We start from the raw sequence: 22,541 nt of genomic DNA, 5'->3' as shown, positions 1-22,541 counted from the left end.
CCATAGAACAAGTTCTTCCTTGCCATGTAGAATATTATGTTTTTGGTACTTAGATTCAGAGGTTGTACCTTTGTGAAGTAGCAGCATGTTCTAAGCTTCCAGTTTAGGTCTTCTGTCTCTACCTTACTGTGCTTGTATGAATTGTGGAATCTGTAACTTTCACCATGTTCAGATAATGAATGTCAAAGCAAAATAGTAATTATTTTATTTATTTATTATTTTATTGTAAACAAATGGGATACATGTTGTTTCTCTGTTTGTACATGGCATAAAGGCATACCATTTGTGTAATCATTAATTTACATAGGGTAATGCTGTTTGATTCATTCTGTTATTTTTTACCTTCCCCCCACCCCTCCCACCCCTCTTTTCCCTCTATACAGTCCTTCCTTCCTCCATTCTTGCCCCCCTCCCTAACCCTAACTCTAAACCTAACACTAACCCCTCCCACCCCCCATTATGTGTCATCATCCACTTATTAGCGAGATCATTCGTCCTTTGTTTTTTTGAGATTGGCTTATCTCACTTAGCATGATATTCTCCAATTTCATCCATTTGCCTGCAAATGCCATAATTTTATCATTCTTTATGGCTGAGTAATATTCCATTGTGTATATATATCACAGTTTCTTTATCCATTCATCAATTGAAGGACATCTAGGTTGGTTCCACAATCTGGCTATTGTGAACTGAGCAGCTATGAACGTTGCTGTGGCTGTATCTCTGTAATATGCTGATTTTAAGTCCTTTGGGTACAGGCCAAGGAGTGGGATAGCTGGGTCAAATGGTGGTTCCATTCCAAGTCAAAATAGTAATTATTAACAGTGATGATGATAAATATTTGCATGCAGTGCTTTTCATTTTTAAATGGCTTGGAGGAGACCAAATGCATCTGTTAATATTAGTCATTCTTCCTGAGGGATTCCTCATCTTGGGTTAGAGAGTAGACAAAGACTTATTTCAGTAGCCATAGCACTTCTCTCCCCCTTAAAGAAGACATAGTCCTAAACTTTTTACTCACTTCTTATGGGTTATATCTGTTCTCTTGTTGTTAGTGGTGCTGGTATTTCTGTTCTCATATATGCATTAAAAATGAATAAATCCCACTACTGTGGCTAGATAGGCAACTACTATTACTAAATTTTTTTCTTGGAGGGAGAAACTGAATTTTCTTTGGAGGCTCAGAACAGATCTGCAAATAAAACCTTAACCTTCACAGTGGCACCATGCCAGGTGACTCAGTGGATACTTTGACCACCTGCTTCCCCAAGACAGGGTTCTAGCAGCAGTCCCTAACATTTCTCCTCTATTTGTCTAGTAGCAAATGTTGTTCCAGGCACACTCCTCTCTCTGATCACCTTCTGAATATTCTGGATGAACAGTTTTGTATGTATGCTAGACCACGAGTGTTTCAGTCTGCTCTTTCTCTGCTGTGACTAAAAGACCCAACCAGAATAACTGTAAGGGAGGGAAAGTTTATTTGAGGGCTCACAGTTTCAGAGGTCTTGGTCCATAGAAGGTGGGGTCCATTCCTCCAGGGTTCAAGATGAGGCAGAACATTATGTCGGGAGAGAGTGTCAGAGGGAAGCATCTCACATGATGATCAGAAAGCAGAGAGAGACCCCACTCTCCAGATACAAATATGTACCCAAACCCATGCCCCCAATGACCCACCTCCTCCAGCCACAACCCACCTGCCTCCAGGTACCACTCAATTAATCCCATCAGGGGATGATTTGCTCATTGAGATAAGGCTCTCATAACCCAATAATTTCTTCTCTCAACCTTCTTACATTGTCTCACATGTGAGCTTTTGGGGGACACCTCACGTTCAAACCATAACAACAAAGATCAGGTATTGGTTCTTATATCTCTTTTTGCTTAGCACCTGGTAAGTAAATGGTGCTCAAGAATTGTTTGTTGAGTTGAAATCTCCTTTATTCTAATCTAAATTAAGTCAAATTCCTTTTTGAAATCTCCTTTATTCTAATCTCAAACCAAACCAAATTCCTTTTATTATAATCCCCAACCAAAAACAAAAGTTAGCCAGGCATGGTGGCACACACCTGTGATCCCAGTGACTCAGGGCACTGAGGCAGCAGGATCTCAAGTTCAAGGCCAGCCTCAGCCATTTAGCAAGGCCCTTAACAATTTAGTGAGATCTTGTCTCAACAAATAAAAAGGGTTGGGGATGTGACTCAGTGGTTAATTGACCCTGGGTTCAATCCCTAGTACCAAAGTAAATAAATAAATAAATAAATAAATAAATAAATTTTCCACCTATAGATTTAAACTAAAATCATATTAAATTAACTAAGGAGTATAGTCTGATTTAGCATGTAGGTTAATGATCTTAAAGTGTATCTTGTAATGAAAGCTGCAGTGTGGGTGTTGTCAGGGGTGTGCAATCCTGCCCTCTCCCCTGGCCTCCTCTTACACAGTCTTCCCTGTCTCTCTCTGGGCCTCTGGAATGGCCCATGCTGTGCCCCATGACTTTAAAGCTTTTCTCACCCTCCATCTTATGTCATCCCCTTCCCCCTTTAACCTGTATCCTTCATCCCTCGTTGTAAGCATCACTTCCTCGGGAAGTCCAAATCCCTCCCTGCCCAGCCTTGCCAATCTCCTTTGACTGAGGGCTCTTAGGTTCCTTTCCTTTGAAGGTCTGATTGTGGTTGTAAGTGGATGGTCATTCATCCTGAGCAACCCTCCCCTTCTCTGTTCTGCCAGAGCCCATACTTGTTTTTGCTAATCTTCCTATTTCCAGCCTTTAGCATCAGGACTGGGACAACAGAGCACCATGGCAAAGCCAAGGAATGCTCCGGGTTGGGGCTCCCCCATAGTTGCTGTTAACCCACACAGAATAGTTCTGTTCTTGGATATGAATAATTGCCATTTGCTCAATCTTATGTAAAGCATGAATGTGAACTCCACAAGAGCAGGGTTTGTTATCTGTTCACTTATATATCTTGAGCATTTAGAAGAGTATCTCCTATGTAGCAGGTGCTCAGAAATATTTACTGGATTTTTAAAGACATCTTGAGAAAGCTTAATTTTCATTGATCTGAAATAGTTGGATGTGCATGCTCTGCAAACCCAGTTTTGAGGAAAGTTCGTCCCTTTTTCTCCCAACTCCCTACCTTCTACCTAGATTGCCCTTTCAAGTCAATTGCTTTAGCAAGTCTGATGCCACCTGCTGATAGGTTCTCAATATCTATTTTATGAGAGCCCACAGCTGGACATTTCAGGCAAGTTTCTTGACAGGACACACCCAGCAAAATGTGGCCAATTAGAAGGAGAGGTGGGGGTTGGAATAGATCCCTGAAGGTATGCCTGCTTTCGACAACATTCTAGAATGTTCTTGAATATATAAGCAATTTGCAATAAGCAAGTACCAAGCAATTTATCAGCTAGGAAAAAAATGTTTCTCTTTAAAAAGCTCTATAGTTTTTGGGAGCACAGCATTAAAAAAAAAATTCACATTTTAAATACTAGTTTATGCATATGCACAAATAGGAGCACTGCCACGTGCAGGAATCCTTCCCCTCTGTTATTTTACAGTACCGTGAGTCCCTGCCCTCAAAATTTCCTTGCCATTCAGCTTGCCAGCAGCCTTATCAAAAAAAGACAACAGCTTGTTGTTAACCAAAATCAACATCTGGTTTTAGATGTGGCTAGCATGCTCTGTTGTTATAACAGAGGGGAGATCATGATTAAATTGCAAGGCAGGGCGGTGGGTGTGGCTCTCGTACATTGCCACACTACTAGGGTACTAGACAACAAATGGTCTTGGATTTAGCAGTGGCTTGTTGGAATACAAGTATTACACACTTTTAGAGACCTAAGCATTGGAGAACTGAAGCACACTGGAAGCTAGAAATAGGTCAATGTGATTGCAGACAGCCTTTCCAGCATTGCTGTGTGGCTCCTAATGGTCACCCAATCAGAAAGCTCGTCTTTAGACTAATGCTATTCAGCTGGTTACTACGGCAACGATGGAGTACTAGTTGTCATGGTGATGAAATGGAAATTTGGGGGACCAGTTTCTTAGGAGGTAGATTCATTAAGCCCTGTCTTTCTCTCCTTCCTTAAAACTTGACCATGCTGTATACTACTTTTGAAGGGGATCTATTTTCATCCTCTCTGCATACATCTCAGGATTTATATAATCTTTTCTTAATCTTGGATCACCTTCCTGGCTTAAATCTTTTCAACTCTGCGATGTGAGTAGACAACCCCTGCCCCCCAATAGTCTTTTATGGCTCATATTAAAGAACCACAGTGCAGCAGCTAGGTTTCTTTTTATCTCCCACAAGTGTCTGCCAAACTCTATTTGCATTCCTACAAAGTTATTCTGGTGTGAAATAGTGTAGGTCAGGATAAATATAATGGGTTGTAAATGATAAAGGAGACTTTCACCAATGAACTGCAATCACCTATTCCTCACTGATGTGTTTGCTAGACTCATTCTCTGGGGCCCATCCTTTTGAGGAGCAGCAGAAGCTGGGCTCCTTTCCCTCTCTGTGCTGATGGAGGCTCCATTCCTCTTTGCTGAGAGGTCACTGTCCTGGCCTGTCAATGGGAGACATGATATTTACATGTTCATAGCCAAGGAATTAATTCAACTGGTCATTTTGGGGTGCTGAAAAAGAAAGAGTGGTCATATTAACAGTTTGGCTAAATTGGGGGTTCATTAGAGAATTTAGAGACCATATATTGAAACAAACCTGAATTCATGGACCTCTCAATTTATCTGAGTTTACTTTTGGTATGTTGACGTGTACTCTTTGGAAAAGACCTTTTGGCACATTTTTATTTTAAGAGTTTGCTGCTGTAGAATTTCTGCATATTTGTGATAATGATTCTCAAACTCCATTGTGCTGAAAAATCTCCTGGGGGTTTAAGAAGATACCTCAAACAGCACTCCCTATAATTTGTAACTAGCCGTCAATGCCGATACACTACTTCACTTGAGATCCTATGGCAAGGCTCTGGAGGGCTTTTGGATTAAAACCCTCCTATATCCCTGCATGACTGTAATCCCAGTGCCTTGGGAGGCCAAGGCAGGAGGATTGCAAGTTTGAAGACAGCCTCCACCAGCTAGTGAGGCCCTATGCAACTTAGTAAGATCCTGTATCAAAATAAAAAAATAAAAGGGCTGGGAATGTGGCTCAGTGGTTAAATGCCCCTGGGTTCAATCCCCAGTAGAAAACCAAATGTAAACCCTCCTATATCCAAGCTCAGGCACCATGACCGTAGGGTTTACAATCCTGCATACAGCAGTGGCTGGGCTTTTATCTGAGGTTCCCCCACTCTCTATTGCTTAATGTTTCCTTTCAGTGCCTGTGGATTAGTCTACTAGGGCTGCTACAACCAAGGATCACAGGCTGTGGCCCAAATAACATAAGTTTATTTTCTCCCAGTTCTGAGCTTGGAAGTGCAACATCAAGGTGTCAGCAGATTTGATTTCTCCTGAGGTCTCTTCCCTTGGCCTGCAGATGGCTACTTTCTCTCTGTGTCCTCACATGGCCTTTCCTTTATGCATATACATCCCTGGTGTCTCCTCTGTGTGTCCAGATTTCCTCTTCTTATAAGGATATCAGTCAGGTTGGATTAGGGCTCACTCTGCTGGTCTCGTTTGAACTTAATCACCTCTTTAAAGGTCCTATCTCTAAATACAGTCACATTCTGAGATGAATATATATATATTCATAGGATATATATATTAGGATATATAGGATATATATATTCATATATATACATATATATGTATATTTATATATACGTATATATGTGTATATATATAAAATTTTGGGGGGATACTTGGAGTTGAACCCAGGGTCACTTTACCACTGAGCTATATCCCAGCCCTTTTTATTTCTTATTTTGAGATGGAGTCTCACTGAATTGCTTAGGGCCTTGCTAAGTTGCTGAGTCTGGCCTCCAACTTGCAATCCTCTTGCCTCAGTCTCCCATGTCACTGAGATTACAGATGTGCACCATCAAGCTCCACCATATATCATTTTCATCATTGATTGTTTTCAACAACTGTCTGGATAGAAACTAAAAGAAATTGGTGTCAAGCTTCAGGAAATCCGACAGAGTGAAAGACTTTATCGTTCTCTGTACAGTGTAGGGGTACAGGAGTCGTCAAAGGGATGGGAAGAAATCTCTGAATGTAGTTGAGAGCATGGTTGGGTTTCCTTGCCCTAGTGAAATGTACACCCAGGAAGGATTTGTGAGAAGAGAGTTACTAAATGAAGACAGTGAGAGCAGATGGGAGAGTGTAGGTTTTTTAGACTTCTTCTTGGACTAAGTATCCAGTTCCCTTTAGGGGCTACACATTAAATGCCAATGTGCAGGCTGGAATAATCTTCAAATTTAGATAGAAGTCTAGATTTCTAGGTTTTCTTAGAAGATCTGATAACAGAGCTCACATTCCTGTGCAGAAACAATTTCTTACTAATCTCCTTAGGTTTTATTAAAATTGTTTGCTTTGTCTTCAAAGACACTCTGGCAGGTGGGCTTTAGCCAAAGGAGGTGAAGCCAGTGACGGTTGTATGACTCTCTGCCGCAAGGGCCTGGCAGCGGGGTGAAAACTGCTCACCTGGCTTGGAGTAGACATGGTGTGTTCAGGGCTCCCCATTGATCTATAAACCGCAAATTGGCAAAGGTGTCACAAGCGATGTGCACAGCAGGGAAGAAGGAGTTCAAGGTGTCACCACTGATGGGCTTGGCATTCCAGTTAGGCTCTCTTTTCCCTTCCTGCCCATCTTTCAAGTGACAGTGTTGGAGGGTGGTTGGTATGGGCTGTAGAGTCTGGAGCCAGGAATAGTGGAAGAAGCCAAGGTCTCTTCCAGTTATTTCTATGGCATGCCTCTGAGGAAGTTCCTAGCTAGGTGACCTTTACGGCTCATTTTCTGGCTTTTCTGAGGTTTCTCCAAAGTTGACTATCAGGGTATAAGAAAATTTACATTTTGTTTGAACTGTCCAGAATCAGTTAGTTGTGCTTGTAGTCATGAACACTAATTGACACCCTCCATACTCTGCATGAAGAATATTGGTGGTGGGGGTGGGAGTGAGGTCAGGTGACTTAGCTCTAGAAAAATTAATTTCCAAATTTCTGGACAGACCCAGAGCTAGCTATCTTATGAAGCCCCTGAGGAGTCACTCCCAAGATTCATCCCATGACTGCCTTTGGTAATAGCATCACTTCCTTGACTAAGGAGCTAGAGTTTTTCTTTAACAATTTCCTCCAGCAGCAAATTAAGTCCATGTCCCTTTGCTTTTTACAAGGGGAACACACTCACCATGTTCAAACCAACTTTAAGGAGTTTCTTTTTAATAGTGTCCTCTCTTTCTTTAAGTAAGCATGAAAGTGTTTACTGGCAAGAAAAAAGAATTTCTCATGTCCTCTGTTTTTCTCTTGCAAAGAATCAAGTTAGAATCAAATTATTACCTAAACAAGAATAGAGGTCATTCTGAAAATCACAGACTTGGCAGAGACTTTTGGAAGTCATTAGTGCCATTCCCCTACTTCTGGATTTTGTAAAGTATATTATGCAAGTAACATGAATGAGGGGGGCACAGAAGAAGCCTGGAAGTGGAACAGGGAGTGGAGATTGCCACCAAGTATCCACTGTCCTTTCTTTGATGGAGTATCTGTCAAGTTTCCAACCTCAAAGACATTCTCTTTCTCTCCTTCATACACTAAAATAATACTTTAGTTTTTCTTTTATTGCAAAGTTAGTAAATTTGTTGTCAATGCTAAAAAACCACACATACATAAACAGAAAGGAAAATAAATCACCTGTAATCTCTCCATCTGAAGATAATTAATGTTAATAATTCAGTGTCTATTAATCTGAACTCTTACTAGTGTAATAAAACCAACTTAAACTACCTTAGTTTTAAAAAGGAAATATGTTGGGATAAATAACTCCTAAGCAAAGCTAAATCTAGTTTTAAGGCTCATCTGCATTTAAGGGTTCAAACAATGTCATAGGAAGTTTAAGTGGGCAAGTGAGGTGATGTGCTTTTCTTCACTTTAGAAGATTATTGGCTTTATTTATTTATTTGTTTGGTCTTTAACTGTCCTTCTTGCTCATCGGAGCAGACAAAACCCTCTCTTAAGTGCAGCATAAACATCTTTCCTAAAAGCCTGTTCCCAGCAAAGATCTAAGAAAGCTGCAGATGCCTGGGGGACTAAGACAAACGGACTGTTGTGAGGTGCTAAGAGCCAAATCACAATGTAGATCCAGACTATGTACATTTTTAAAAAGGAAAAGGATGCTCATATAAATGACAGAGTCCTGAACCGTTAAGAATGCTGTCTTGCTTCTAACTGCATGCAGAAACAACATTGATTTTTTGCGGGGAGATACTTGGGATTGAATCCAAGGGTATGCTACCACTAAGCTGCATCCCCAGTCCTTTTTATTTTGAGAGAGAGTCTCCCTAAGTTGTCAAGGTTGGTCTCAAACTTATGATCCTCTTGCCTCTGCCTCCTGAGTTACTGGGATTACAAGTGTGTGTCACCATGCTGGGAAGTATTAATTTTTTTTTTTATGATTCATTCCTTAGGTTCCATATTCTTTAACTCAGGAAGAAGGCAGGGATTTTCTGGTTCATGGGAATGCTTGAACAAACATAATTCTTTTGTTTCCTATGTTCATGACATATAAAGGGACTAGTAGAAATTTACATGTTAACCAGGTAACTTAATATACCTTGCTTAGTTTAAAATACCATCAAATTTTCTGTGGCTTTTTTGGATTACATATTTTATTTGTTCTTTTTAGATATACATGGCAGTAGAGTGTATTTTGACATATTATACACACATAGAGTATAACTTATTTTAATTAGGATCCCATTCTTATGGTTGAACATGTGTGGAGTTTCACTGGTGGTGTATTCATATATGAACATAGGAAAGTTATGTCTGATTCATTCTACTGTCTTTCCTATTCCCATCCTTTTCAACATCACATTTTAACTCAACTCTCTCTAGTGATTTCCCTAAAATAACTGGAAATGAGAAAATGGTTTCATTTGTGCTGTTTGTTGAACTAGCAAATAACTGCTACCAAATAAATGCTGAAGGGGAAGGTACTTTCTTCACCCAATAGGCCATTATAGTGCATGATGTAATGTGCATTTCCTTTAGCATCTGCTTTTACTGAAATGCTTATTTACTCCTTTGGTGAAGCCGTTTGGGCATCTCAGTCATCTGCCAACATGAGCCTGTTTCTTTGAGTCAGCATTGCCCATTTTAGATTAGCTACTTCAGAGCATGCTGCTGCCTGAGCACCTGTGTCTGCTCAGAGCAGGGACTTAGTCCACCTCTGCTCTGGACACAGCCTTCAAAGACCAGCAACTACTCAAGCTGTTGGTACTTCTGTGGCACCCTCAACATATTGATACAGGATGGGTCCAGACAGATGAAGCATCCCCGTGAGGTGTTTAGAAGCAAGAAGGAATGTCTTGGCCCGTGTTATGGGAGGAATGAGAGAGTCTGGGAGGGAATATGGAGGCTTTTGGAAATTTTGCTGTGACCAGCTCTTACAGGCTGGGGCTCAGGAACTCCTTTCTAAGAATGTAACAAGGGTGAATTGTACAACAACCCAGGAGGCGGAATACATCCTCTTGTCTTCCGTGTGACCAGTGCTTTCTCATGTCTAGAACTTCCTGGTGATTATTTTATAGACTCCTTTCCAATCATCTTGCACTATCAAGATTCAATTACAATATCTTCATTCTAAATATACTTCTCAATTTAGTAGATTTAAAAAACTTGTGACTTGCAAGTAGCATACCTCTATATTCCCAGGGATTCCGGATGTTGAGGCCAGAGGATTATAAATTCCAGGTCAATCTTTGCAATTTAGTGAAACCCTTAGCAACTTAGTGAGAACCTGTTTCAAAAATATAAAATAAAAAGGACTGGGGATGTAGCTCTGTGGTAAAGTATTTCCGGGTTCAATTCCCAGTACAAAAACAAAAAACAAAAACTTTGGATGTGCATTTGGGTTACATATAAATTCCCTGGGGCATTTTACCACTGAGCTACATTCTCAGTCAGTCCTTTTTTATTTTTTATTTTGAGACAGGGTCTTGCTGAATTGCCAAGACTGGTCTCAACCTTGCTATCCTCCTGCCTCAGCCTCCTGAGTCACTGGGATTACAGGCATGCACCCCTGGATCCAGCTAGAATGAGCTTTTAAAATCATAGATGATGTCACATTTCCGCTTGGAAACTTACAATGGCTTTCCTTGCACTTGGAACAACATTGGTCCCTGAGTTTGTCTGGTCTCTGTTCCCTCTCAAGCCTTCATTTTAATCTCAGTTCTTCTTGTGTATAGTGCACCAGTCACAGTGACAATCTTCTGACTCCTTAACCACTCTGAGCATGGCATTGACTTTGTCATATAGTCCTCTCTGCCAGGCTGAGTCTTTCTCTTCCTTTGCACATGGTTGGTTTCTTCTCATCATTCTGTTCTTGGCTCTCCCTGAGAGGTGACACCCGAGTCATTCCATCTAAAATCTCCTCTCAGACTCTCTGACTTGTATACCCTGTTCTGTTTCATTTTTGCATTCTTAGCAGCTATCAGCACCTGAAAAGTGATCTTGCCAATTTAGTTGTTGGCTTGTTTGGTGCTTCTTTTTTTTTTTTTTTTTTTTTAATCTAAATAGGAAGCAGACTTCCCGAGACCAGGAACTGTGTGTGTCTTGTTCACAGCTTTTTCTCCAGAAGAGAGCCTGATTGAACGAAAGTGAAGTGCAAAGGAAGCATGGAGGAGGGAGGGAGCAATTAACGCCAGCTGGGAGGTTTGGTGAAGGCTTCATGGAGGATGTGAACATTTTAGTTGGGTTTTTGAAGGCTGAGTATTATATTTACAGGCAGATATCAGGATGAGATAGGGGACATTTTGAACTGAGGAGTGAATGTATTGAGGGAGCATGTTCTGGGAAAGGTAACTTGGAACAGCTGAAACTAATGGTTCACAGAAGGAAGTGATGCACAGGAAGGCCGATGTGGCAGGCAGAGGTCTGAGGTGGTAGTCCTTGAATTTGTTTCTGTTTCACTGAGTCTCTATTTAGTTAGCAGTGTGTTAGGTTTGAGGATATGAAGGTGAATGAGATACATGCTGGCCTTGCAGCTGTGGGGAGCCACTTGGGGCTTTTGAGCACAGGATTTACAGGGGTCAGAATATAGCTGTTGTTACAAGCACAGGCTCTAGGATCAGGAGACTTGGAATCAAATCCTGGCTCTGCTGTTAACTAGATCTTTGATGTCAGCAAGTTCTGATCTGATCTCTGATGTCAGCTACTCTGTGGCTTAATTTTCTCCTGTGCAAGTGTGATAATAATAATAATTGTATTTTTCTCTAGATTTTCTTGTGAGGATTGAATGTATTAAAATTTGTAGCATGAGTCTGGCCCTCAATATATGTTAGCTATTATTATGTAACATGTTTAAAACAATGCCTATTACTTGGTCATGTTGGATTTTGGTTCTGTTTTGGTTGATTGGTTGTTTGGTTGGTTGGTATTGGGGATTGAACCCAGGGGTGCTATACCACCGAGCTATACACCAACCCTTTTTATTTTTTATTTTGAGACAGGGTCTTGTTAAGTTGCTGAGTCTAGCCTTGAACTTCTGATCCTCCTGCCTCAGACTCCTGAGTAGCTGGAATTACAGGTGTGTGCCCCAGTGCCTGTCTTTGTTCTGTCTTTAAGAAAGAGGATTATCAGGAATTTAGATAATCATTGCAAGGGGGAGATGATAGACTCAGGAACTCTTGTAGTTCACTGCAATAGCTGAGGCAAAAAGGAAGGAAGCAATGAGCTAGGTTAAAGTGAAGATAAAAGCCAGTAGATTGGACCTGGAGGGTGCAAATTATGTTTTGGAATGAAAAATGGATTTAGTTTTTGGTTCTGTTGAGTTTAACATACCTAAGGAAAATCCATATTTGCTGATGTTCATTTGAGGCAATAGGGAGAAGTCTGAGGTTTAGGATACCAAGGTAAGTAAAATGGGAATTTGCATGTTGGCAATGTGGGTGTGTAAATTACATTTGGACTGCTAAGAGTTTAGGTTGAACATATCATTTCCCAATTCCATTGGCAAAGAGACAAATGATAATATTTTATACTTGTATATGCTTATACACTGCTGGTAGGAGTGCAAATTTGTGAAATCTTTCTGGAAAACAGGTTGGTAATAGTTATCATGACCCTGTGTTTTCACTTTCGGGAGTCAATATTAAATTAATGATTTAAATTCATATTATGTATAGACCTACTCACCACATGCTAACATTCCATAAAAAAAGTAAGATCTGCAAACAGGCTTACTTGATGATAGGAAAATGATAAAATAAATTATGGGTTTGTTCATTTATTAGACTATTATGCAGCTGATAAAAAAATTATGTTTCCTGGGTTGGAGATGTAGTTCACTAATAGAGTGCTTGCCTAGCATCTGCAAGACTCTGGGTTTGATCCCTAGAAAAGAAAAAAAAATATCATTTTCTGAGATTTCTAAAGTGAACTACTGTGAGGGAGAAAAAACCAACAAGGATACACAATTCCTTGCCAAATATGAGTCTCAACTCTGTTAAAAATAAATATAGCCTTCAGATTGGAAGACAACTTTAGTAAAAATGTCCCTGTGGATTTTTTTCTGTTTGGGAAATTGAGGCATGGCTTGGTAATTTGTTGGAGGTTAGTAACTGAGTTTGAATTCAGACCAGATAATAGATTTTGGCTTGTTAAATTGCCCCCCCCCCCACTTTTCCTAATGCATCCGCTGATATTCAGTTATAAATGCCGTAACAATCTTTGACTCATAGACCAAAATTCAAATTCTAATTTGTATTCCAAATCTTGACTATGTTGCCTTTTTAAAAAATGGATGCAATCCATTAAAGGTGTAGCAATTCAAACTTCATTTTCAAGCTAATGTCACATCATTGTACAATTCTGAATATTTCACCAGACTACTGATGATGCTTCTCTGACCTTTAGTTTACAGACATTATCATCCACTTTTTTTTTTTTTTAACTTTCTTGTAAATGGGCAATTTTTTACACAAGGGATTCTCTAGACAAAAGATGAGTATGATGTGGCATTGTTGAGAGGATTCTTCCTTTCAGCTGTTCACCCAGGCAGCAAAGAGGAAACCTTTCTCTCTCAGGAGTATCCCTGATAGAGAGCTGGTGCTTACTTGGAGGGCAAATATCCAAGAGCTGGAGAGCTCTTGGATCATGCTATAACTTTCTTCAAGATATTCATGTTGAATAAGGCATGTTGTTTCTAATTCCAGGAGCAGCAATCTCTCCCTTCCCCACGCTCTGTCAGTCTGTCTGTCTGTCTGTCTGTCTGTCTGTCTGTCTGTCTCTCTCTCTCTCTCTCTCTCTCTCTCTCTCTCACACACACACACACACACACACACACACACACACACTCAATATCCAGCCCAGTCCCAGCAAGAGAGGCAGAATTGACCTTGAGAGAACTGGTTTTCACCATAGAAGGCAAGTTTTCTATCCACCATATAAAAACAGATTAAAGGTCACAAAAGGCTTGATGAACTTCACAGTGATTGCTTCCCAAAGGTATATTAACCTTGTCTTCCAAAATCCAGATGGGGATAGAAAGCCTATGGAATAGAATTTACCATAGTTTTTGGTTTTCCAGGACCTTTTGGATACTCTAGATCAAACTTGGGGAATTTTTCTCCTTAGGTGTCCCAACTACCTAAGGCAGAAGGTAGAAAACGTCTTTCCCTGATTGCCTAGATTCTTACCAGTCATATGAACCCTGGTTCTGATAACCAGACCCAACCCAAGGGACTCTGATCCCACTGTAAGGGATAGGGACACGCGGGCAGTGGCAAGCAACCCTCTGGATTGAAGGGTGACATAAGGGAGGTGCAGAGCAGTGGGGCGTTTGCTAAAGCAAGTCTTCAGTCTGATTTAGGCATTTGCTCTTGGTGGGAAGCCTCTAAATCCAGCTTTCTGGTCCCAAAAGGGGGCAATGAAGAAACTAGTTTCAGTGTCATCTGGAACTATTTCTTGCTTCTTTCTGGGTTGGACAGTGTTTTATTTTTTATTTATTTTTTAAAATAAACACAACCAAACTTGCCTTCAGGTAGGTCTTCTAGTAAATGGCTTACTTGAATATCTTTCCATTAGGGTTTGGGAAAACAATTCCTTAACCTTTAACAGGTGGGGGTTTAATGATTTTTGCATACAGTATCCAAAGGTTAATTTGGAAGTACTAAAATACACATAACATTGAGCTTATTCCTGTGGTAGAATTCTGTAGAGCAAGAAAAATGGAGAAACTGCCAGTTCAAAAATGCTGACTCGTGGGCAGGGCTGCGGCCATGGTCCAGAGTAGCCTGGAAAGCACCCTTAGGGTGGTCTTTCGCGGCGTCCACAGGTGCCCTTGGAAGCGATGCCACCGTCCAGGCTTTGCTGGTACCCTGGGACAGGTGTCAGTGCACTTCCCAAACAGATGAGACACTGAGTTAAGATGAGGGAAGGACAGTTAGTCAGTCTTGTAGCTAGATCATCCAAGAAGAGAGATTCCAAAGAAGAAAACATTACAATTTGGGACACTTATTTGCAACTGGAAATGGGGACTGGACTGTCAGATCAGACTTCCATCCTGTCCAGCCTCCCTTCTTTCAGTCCTTTTGTATTGTTATTCTGGGTTTGGACTGTGCTGGATAGACAACGGTTTTATACAGGCTGCAGTTCAGTGAATTTGTAAATACTGTACCTACCAAAGGATTTAACACTGAGAAAATTAAGGTAACCTTGGGAAACTAATCTGATTTTGACAAATGGAAGAATGTCTACAGTCTGGTTTGCATGTCTGCCTTCCTGGATGCTATTAAAGCTTTGTTTTGTTGAACAACAACAACAACAACAACAAATGATAACTCTCACAAACATAAATTTCTTTTCTTCTTCTTTTTTTTTTTTGCAGTGCTGGGGACTGAACTCAGAACCTTGCACTTGATGGGTAAGTAGTGCTTGCTCTACCACCAAGCTACATTCATAGCCCCAAACATAAATTTCAACAAAGGAGCCAGGCACTAATACTATACCTGAATGAGCCCTTTTATAGAAGGTTTAAATAAGAGGAAAACCAAACCAGGATGATTCCTCAGGATACTTTGTAGAGGCATGAGCACAGTCATTTATGGGATCTGTTGGTGAGCTGTTTCTTCATCTGGATGGTGGATATGTTAGTGAGTTTCCTTCCTCTCTCTCTCTCTCTCTTCCTTCCTTCCTTTTTTCCTTCTTTTCTTTCTCTCTCTCTCTTTCTTTCCCTCATTTGTTTTTAGTGCTGGGAACTGGTGAAAATGATTGCACTAATGATTTGTGCACTTTTCTGTATATATTTTATACTTCAATCAAAAGTTAATTTTGGGGCTGGGGATATAGCTCAGTTGGTAGAGTGCTTGCAAGCACAAGGCCCTGGGTTCAATCCCCAGCACTGCCAAAAAAAAAAAAAAAAAAAAAAAAGTTAATTTTGATTTATATGTCCCTCTTTGAAACTGTACAACTCTTAACAACATTCAATCTGGCATACAATTGACAAAGGTTTACTGAACTATTTATGCATTACCTGATCTAAAGAGTTAGCCTTAATGATCAAAGAAAAAATATCAATACCTAGGAAATTCTAAACAGAGTCAATACGTAAGGGTTGTACTCCAATATATTCAGATAAAATAAAAGATTAGCCTGACAAGTTTTATTATGCCAATAAGCTGTTTTCAAAGGAAAGATCAATGTGCTGTGTGTTTAGGACTGTGTTCTCAAGTCTATAAGTTCAGGCTACCCCAATGCCTTTTCCTTTGCTACATGGGAGTCCCCTAACCATGACTTCAAAAAACTACAGCCTTTTGGAAAAGGTCCTGTGCATGACCATTCTTTTTAAAATATACAAACGAAAATGAGATTAAAAAATGTTTTTTGAAGGTTAAGAGTTCACATTATTTAATGCCACCCAGATCTCTGGGGGAAATAATGATGAGAAAAAAAGAAAAGAACAAAGACACCATGGATAATTACACCAAGTAGACAAAGGTGGCCAGAACTATCTTATTTATTATAAAGATACACCGTGAAGAACAAACCCGACTGTATACTGAAGCCTGTAATGGTACATGCCAAAATGTACAGTACTATACATAAAAGTGCATCGTCACAACAGATTAACAAACATTTTTGTTTCTTCTTCCAGAACTGTAAAAGCATCCCCCTTAATTTTCGCCTCAGAGAGGAGGGAATGTGATGGTAAGAGGCAGTACAGAGCATGGGCGAACACAATGGCAGGCAGCAGCGCGTGAGCGGGGCATGGACAGGTGGATGGGAGGAGACGGCGTCACTGCTGGGCGAGAAAGGCACAGCCACGTCTAGGAGGAACACGAGACAGTCTGATGACCCGCAAGGACTAAAGACAGACACCACTGAGCACTGAGGCACAGAGAGGCGGGTGGAAAAGGGGTGGGGAGGGATGAAGGACGTTTCCAAACACTCAAGTGGGCAGCAGGAATTGCAGGGAGGAGGAGGTGGGCAGGGCAGAGAGCCGGGTGACAGTACAAGAGCAAGGCTAAACTCCTCTAAAATAGAAAGGCACTTTCACATGTACATACTACAGATGTACATTGACACAAGTAGGTAACAGTCACAAGCAGGAAGCTACCAGTACTGCAATTGGTCAAACTGACAGGAAAGGACAATACTGATTTAATGACATGGGCAGGAGTTACCCTTAAGTATGCAGGTAAATAGCAGTCTCTCTTGTTACACAGCCACTTACTATACTTTAAATATCTATACCATCACACTACACATTGAACTTGGATGAATGCTCTAACAGGGGCATTCACAAATGCACAGTTTATATATTTTTCTTTTACTAAACAGTTTCTAAGATAAGCATTATGGAACCCAGTACAATTATTTAAACATACAAAATTCCCTACGTAATTTAAAGATACAGGTACCCTTCTCAAATATGCCACATAGATTATTTTCTTTCTTTCTTTTTAAAGAAAGTATACTAGGGTAAGTGAAAGCTCAGATTCCAGCTTGTTTTACCCATCTGTGCCAAAATCACCCTGTACCAAGTCCCATGCTCCAGCCCAGCTGGAAGTTGGGTTCTCAGCCCTGTGGGTGATCTGGAGTAGCAGGGCTCTACGCATGGAAAGAGCCTTCAGTTCTAAGCTGCTGTATGCCTCAGGGCCTCTGTGGTGGACACTGCAAGCAACACTAAGTCCCAAATGCAATTTCTGCATTCATAGCCTCTCACTGCTATGGTCAGGAATAAGTATCAAGCTGCATCTGAAGTCTTCTTACCCACCTAACAAACACCTAGGTTTCTTAACATTGGATTTCAGAGTCTGTAATCATCAGATGATCGTTTCTTCAGTTAGTAGACTTCAGAGGCTGTGTCACTCCTAAAAGCTAAGGACACCACTACCAACCCATCCCCTTTTTTCTTTTCACTAAATTATAAACCCTTTTTGGGAATGGTAAAAGTACACAGAAAGTTCTTATAGGATACAGTTTGACCCTTGGAGCTCTATATCCTTTCATAACCCTTCATGACTAAGGTGGTAGATTACATGGGACACTGCTGTAAATTAGTCTATGGATGACCCAAGGAGCCCCAAAGTCAGATTCCGTTGCGTGAAAACATGTAAAACTACTGAATGATGGCATTGGCGCTGAACATGAACATGGAGCTCCACAAAGTGCCACTCAACAGGTTGAAACAGTTTACTACCACTCATCAAAAAATGTGCACTAAGTACCTTCATCTATCCTAACACTCCACTTCCCAAGCCCCTAACCAAACCGAAAAGCTGACTGGGCACATCTACTACTCTGCGTTCTATGAATGGGACATGAACACAGTTCATGCTGTGACTCAGCTGTGAATATGTGTACTTGTATAGGTGGAATATAGTTAATATTTATAGAATTATAATTTATCCATCATCAAAATAATCACCTCCCAAACTGCAAGTGAAGACTGCTAAGACCCTTGAAAAGGGGAGGGAGGCATGCATCTCCAAGAATTGTTTTCTTTTTTCTCTCTCTTCCCTGTACCTTCCCTCGGTGTGCTGCACCTGTGGCCCTAAAGAAGGCCATGATCCAGGTGAAGCATCTCAGCTGCTGCAGCTTTTAATGAGCTTTACTGGGTATCATTTTGGATTCTTTGCAAAATGAAAATCTGAAGACTGATTAAACAAAGTAAGGAGAGGTCAGAACTTACTGAGTCCTTGCTCACTTCGAGGTCACATGCTTTGCTTGCTATTGAAGAAAAAAGTCTGGAGGTGACAATAGGAATATAGGGAAAAAAGGTGGAGACAAGCAGAGAAAGGGAGTGATGGGGTGCAGTAGGAGCTGTTTCCTGAGAGAAGGCACAGTCTCCGGGACTCTACAGTAGCATGTCCTCTGTCAACCAAGGTAGCAGAGGCCTGATTTGGGGGGCAGAAAGGCATCTGTTATTCCATTATAGTGGACACACCAGGAGAGAAGACCCTGGGGAAGAAAACCAGGGAGATGAAGGAATGAACTTGAGTGGGTAAGACCTAAAAGTTACAACCAGAAGCTCATAGAAGGAATTTAAAAATAAATTCAGAACACCTGTGTCCTTCTCATGCCTTTTGTTACCATCTTACTCTTCCATTAGGGTAGGAAAATGGTTTTAAGAATCCTGATTACTGGGGCGGGGGTGTGGCTCAGTGGTAGAGCGCTTGCCTAGCATGTGTGAGGCACTGGGTTTGGTTCTCAGCACCACATACGAATAAACAAAAGTTCACCAATGGCTAATGAAAATATTTTAAAAAATTCCTGATTATTCTAAAGAACTGGGGGATTACATGAGAAAGTTGAAACTTGTCAGAGAATTTAAGGAAGTACTGTTTAAAAAGGTGGGTGCTATTCAAAACTCAGTCCCAACTGGGTCTCTGTGGTGTTCAAAGGTCTGAACAACCACTGAACTTAGGAGAAATGACCTTAGGCTGAGCTGGGCCTTTTCTTCAATGTGGCAAAAAAAAAAAAAAAAAAAAAAAAATGGTTATGGAAATTCTAATGCTTATAACTTAACCATACCTGGAAATAACTTGGGGGATGAAAAATCCCACAATTCAGTCCATTTGTGAAATTAGGCCTCAGGCAAGCAGTCGGCAGTGTGACTTGAAAGGTAATAATACTTCATTAACTTTATCTCTTTCTGCAAATAGAATAGGCTGGCAAATTGAGGTAGAAATCAAAGAAATTATTTTAGTACAGATCTGATTTCTTTCTGCATGATGCATTTACCAATGGGTTGAAGAGTTAAAGTCCACACTGTGCAGCTTTTAGGTGGACATGCAATTGGTTGCCAGTTTGAAACTAGACCTAGAAGGCAATCAAGGGGTGACCAGCAGGATTGTTTCCTTTTTTTTTTTTTTTTTTCAATGACAATGTAGGTAAAATGCTCAGAGCTCTATAGATGATATCAGCTCTGATAGAAGGACAATGGTGATTTGTACTTTCGTAAGAACAATGCATTCAAGACAATTTGGGGAGGGCCTGGGGATTAGCTCAGTGGTAAAGTGTGTGTTTAGCATGCATGAGGCCCCAGCATCAAAACAAAAAGAAACAAAAAACAAAACAGACTCTGATTTTTAAGATAGAGAAATATAGTAAAAACAGGGGCTAAGGATGATGGAGAAAGAGGGTCCCTAGTTGAGCTCACTTGATTATGTGAGTTATATAGAGATTACATGCATAAAGAAAAAATCATGGTTCCAAGGTAAAAAATTGTGAGGAAATCATCCTGGAACCACGAGGTAATCTTCCCATGATGGCCCAGCATGGCTCTTGAACTCAAGTACCATAGCCAGTGCTGGGTTGGCTCAAAGGGAAAAATGAAGAGGAGAGCTGGAATTTCAAATGCAGGCTCATCAGGCCTTTGTGGTATATTCAAAGGAAGCAAGGTAATTTTGTCAGACAAGAACAAATAGTGAATCAAGGATTCATGTCCAGTCTGCTCTCTCCATTTCCAAAGAGGAGAACATAAGAATTTAGGAAAGACACATATTTTGTAGGTATTATTGAACAACAGATCTTTTTAGGGGTTTGTGGTATAACCAGAAAGTCTTTAAAACTAGAGTGTTCTAGTCCTTTCTAGTCCCTGATGGACTGGGAAATCTCTGGGGCCTGATCATGCTCATGGATGGATTCACATCCATAGCTTTGAGACGGCATCTCCCTTTCCTTTCCCAGGTTCAGTTCAAGCAATAACTGTGAGGTTCTACCTCCTTCACTGGACTTTAAACTGAACCCAAAGAAATGACTGTTACACAAAAGGTAAACATTCAACCCATTCAAGGCATGGGCTGAAGTTCCCACTGTGACAACTCTTAAGTTTTTAGCAGGAGCTGGATCCCTATTCTGAATGGAATCAGAGGTGCTCACTGTCAGCTACTAAATAGTGCCATAATCTTTCAGCTATTACACAGACCAACACTGGTTCTACTCCAATAAGACCTGGCACTCGGATTCTCCTGCTTTCAGGAGACCCACCTGGGCTCCACGAAGCCTGAAGCACTGGACTATGCGGGGAGTGGTGTTGCCTTCATTACAAGTGGTGCAGCATTGGATTTTCAAGTAAGTCTAAGTGTTTCTATTGTCTTTAAAATGACATATGTCCAGTTCTTTAAAAAATTACAAAATACAAATGCCCGTGTTAATTTAGCTAGTCGCAGACATTACATTCGACAACATAGAAAAGCCAAAAGATCTCCAGTTATAAGCACAAAACTAAGGAAAGTTATGGATCACTGACTTTTGTCACTAATCCGTTTCTTTTAAATCACCTCCCCATATGCCCTTGCTCGGCTGGTTTTTACATCGTGCAAGACTTGTCTGTTGGACCCTGGGAAGGTGGGGCAGGTCCTATGGTAGGATTTGTTTTTGGAAGAACAGCAGGTTTTGGCCTAAGGGCTGGGGGCTTCAGCTGCACGCCCATTCTGGGTGCCACCATAGGCTTGAAAGTACTCATTGTGTCACTGGAGGAGCTAGTGCTGCGACGAATCTGAGGCTCTGAGCTCCTGAGGGCAACATTGTGCAAAGGGCTGAGAGATTCCGTGGAAGTAGCAGGCGTGGGAGAGTTTTTCACTTGTTCCAAGGTATCCAGCACCACATCGGGGGCATGCTTTGCTGTGCTCTGTCTTTCCAGTTCCCGGAGTTCATTCAAAGCAGTGTTCATCGTCTCTTCAATATCCTATTGCAAAAGAGAAGGGAGAACACACTGAAAATGAATACTAATATATAGAAGCCCACAGATTTCATTTCAAAGAAAACAGGCCAGCAGAGTCATCCAGTGCAATCAGTTTGACTAAATGTTTAGGAGATTGATATGGGGCTCAAACATTTGCCATTCTAAGGTACTAGGCAGCCTTTTGGTATTTTCTACCTTGCATGCTGACTTATTTTTTTACAGTGATTTTTTTATTAGAGTATTATAGTTACACATGGTAACTGGGTTCATTTTCACAAAACCATACGTGCATGTAATTTGATTTCAATCCCCATTCCCCCACCTACCTCCCAGCTCTCTCCCCTTATTCTCCTTCCTCTACTCCACTTATCTTCCTTTCACTACTTTATTTATTTATTTATTTATGGTGCTGGGGATCGAACCCAGGACCTTGTGCTTGCAAGGCAAGCCCTCTACCAACTGAGCAATCTCCCCAGTCCCTCCTTTATTTATTTTTGATTGGTACTTTCTACGTACACATAAAGGTGAAATTTCCTGTGACATATTTATATATGTATAGAATGTGATTTTGTTAAATTGATTCCTGTCCTCCCCTCCCTCATGATCTCCTTCTTCTACTCCACTGATCTTCCTTTTATCTTTATGATACGTGATCCCTCTCCTAATCTTCTTTCCCTTATTTTTCTCTAGCTTCCACATATGACAGAAAACATTCGACCCTTGATTTCCTGAGTCTGGCTCATTTCACTTAGCATGATGTTCTCCATTTCCATTCATTTACCAGCAAATGCCATAATTTCATTCTTCTTTATGGCTGAGTAAAACCCCATGTGGTGTATATATACCACATTTTCTTGATCCATTCATCTATTGACGGGTATCTGGGCTGATTCCATAATTTGACCATTGTGCTGCTATAAATATTGAAGTGGCTGTATCACTATAGTATGCTGATTTTGGTTCTTTTGGATAAATACCAAGGAGTGAGACATCTGGAACAGATGGTGGTTCCATTTCTAGTTTTTTTGAGGAACCTCCATACTGCTTTCCAGAATGGTTATTTTAATTTGTGGTCCCACCAACAATGTATGAGTTTATCCTCCCCCACAACCTCTCCAGTACTTATTATTGTGTACTTGATAATTGACATTCTGACTGGAATGAAATGAATCTTGGTGTAGTTTTGATTTGCATTTCCCTGTTAGAGATGTTGAACATTTTTTTCTTATATTTCTT

General features: G+C 40.7%; 1 protein-coding gene across 2 annotated transcripts in view; it reads right to left on the bottom strand.

Moving 5' to 3' along the window:
• Positions 1-19,430: 19,430 nt before the first annotated feature.
• Positions 19,431-22,541, bottom strand: part of Srgap1 (SLIT-ROBO Rho GTPase activating protein 1) — a 278,191-nt gene continuing 275,080 nt past the window's right edge. For both annotated transcript variants that reach the window (XM_047549489.1, XM_047549491.1), the window contains exon 22: positions 19,431-21,308. In XM_047549489.1, coding sequence (XP_047405445.1) covers positions 20,931-21,308 — 378 coding nt within the window. In that variant the 3' untranslated portion in view covers positions 19,431-20,930. The remainder of the gene's footprint in view (positions 21,309-22,541) is intronic.

The sequence above is a fragment of the Sciurus carolinensis genome, chromosome 4 (assembly GCF_902686445.1).
Source record: "Sciurus carolinensis chromosome 4, mSciCar1.2, whole genome shotgun sequence".
Classification (NCBI taxonomy): domain Eukaryota; kingdom Metazoa; phylum Chordata; class Mammalia; order Rodentia; family Sciuridae; genus Sciurus; species Sciurus carolinensis.
The sequence above is the reverse complement of the archived record's forward strand: the minus strand, read 5'-3'. Positions and strand labels throughout refer to the sequence as shown.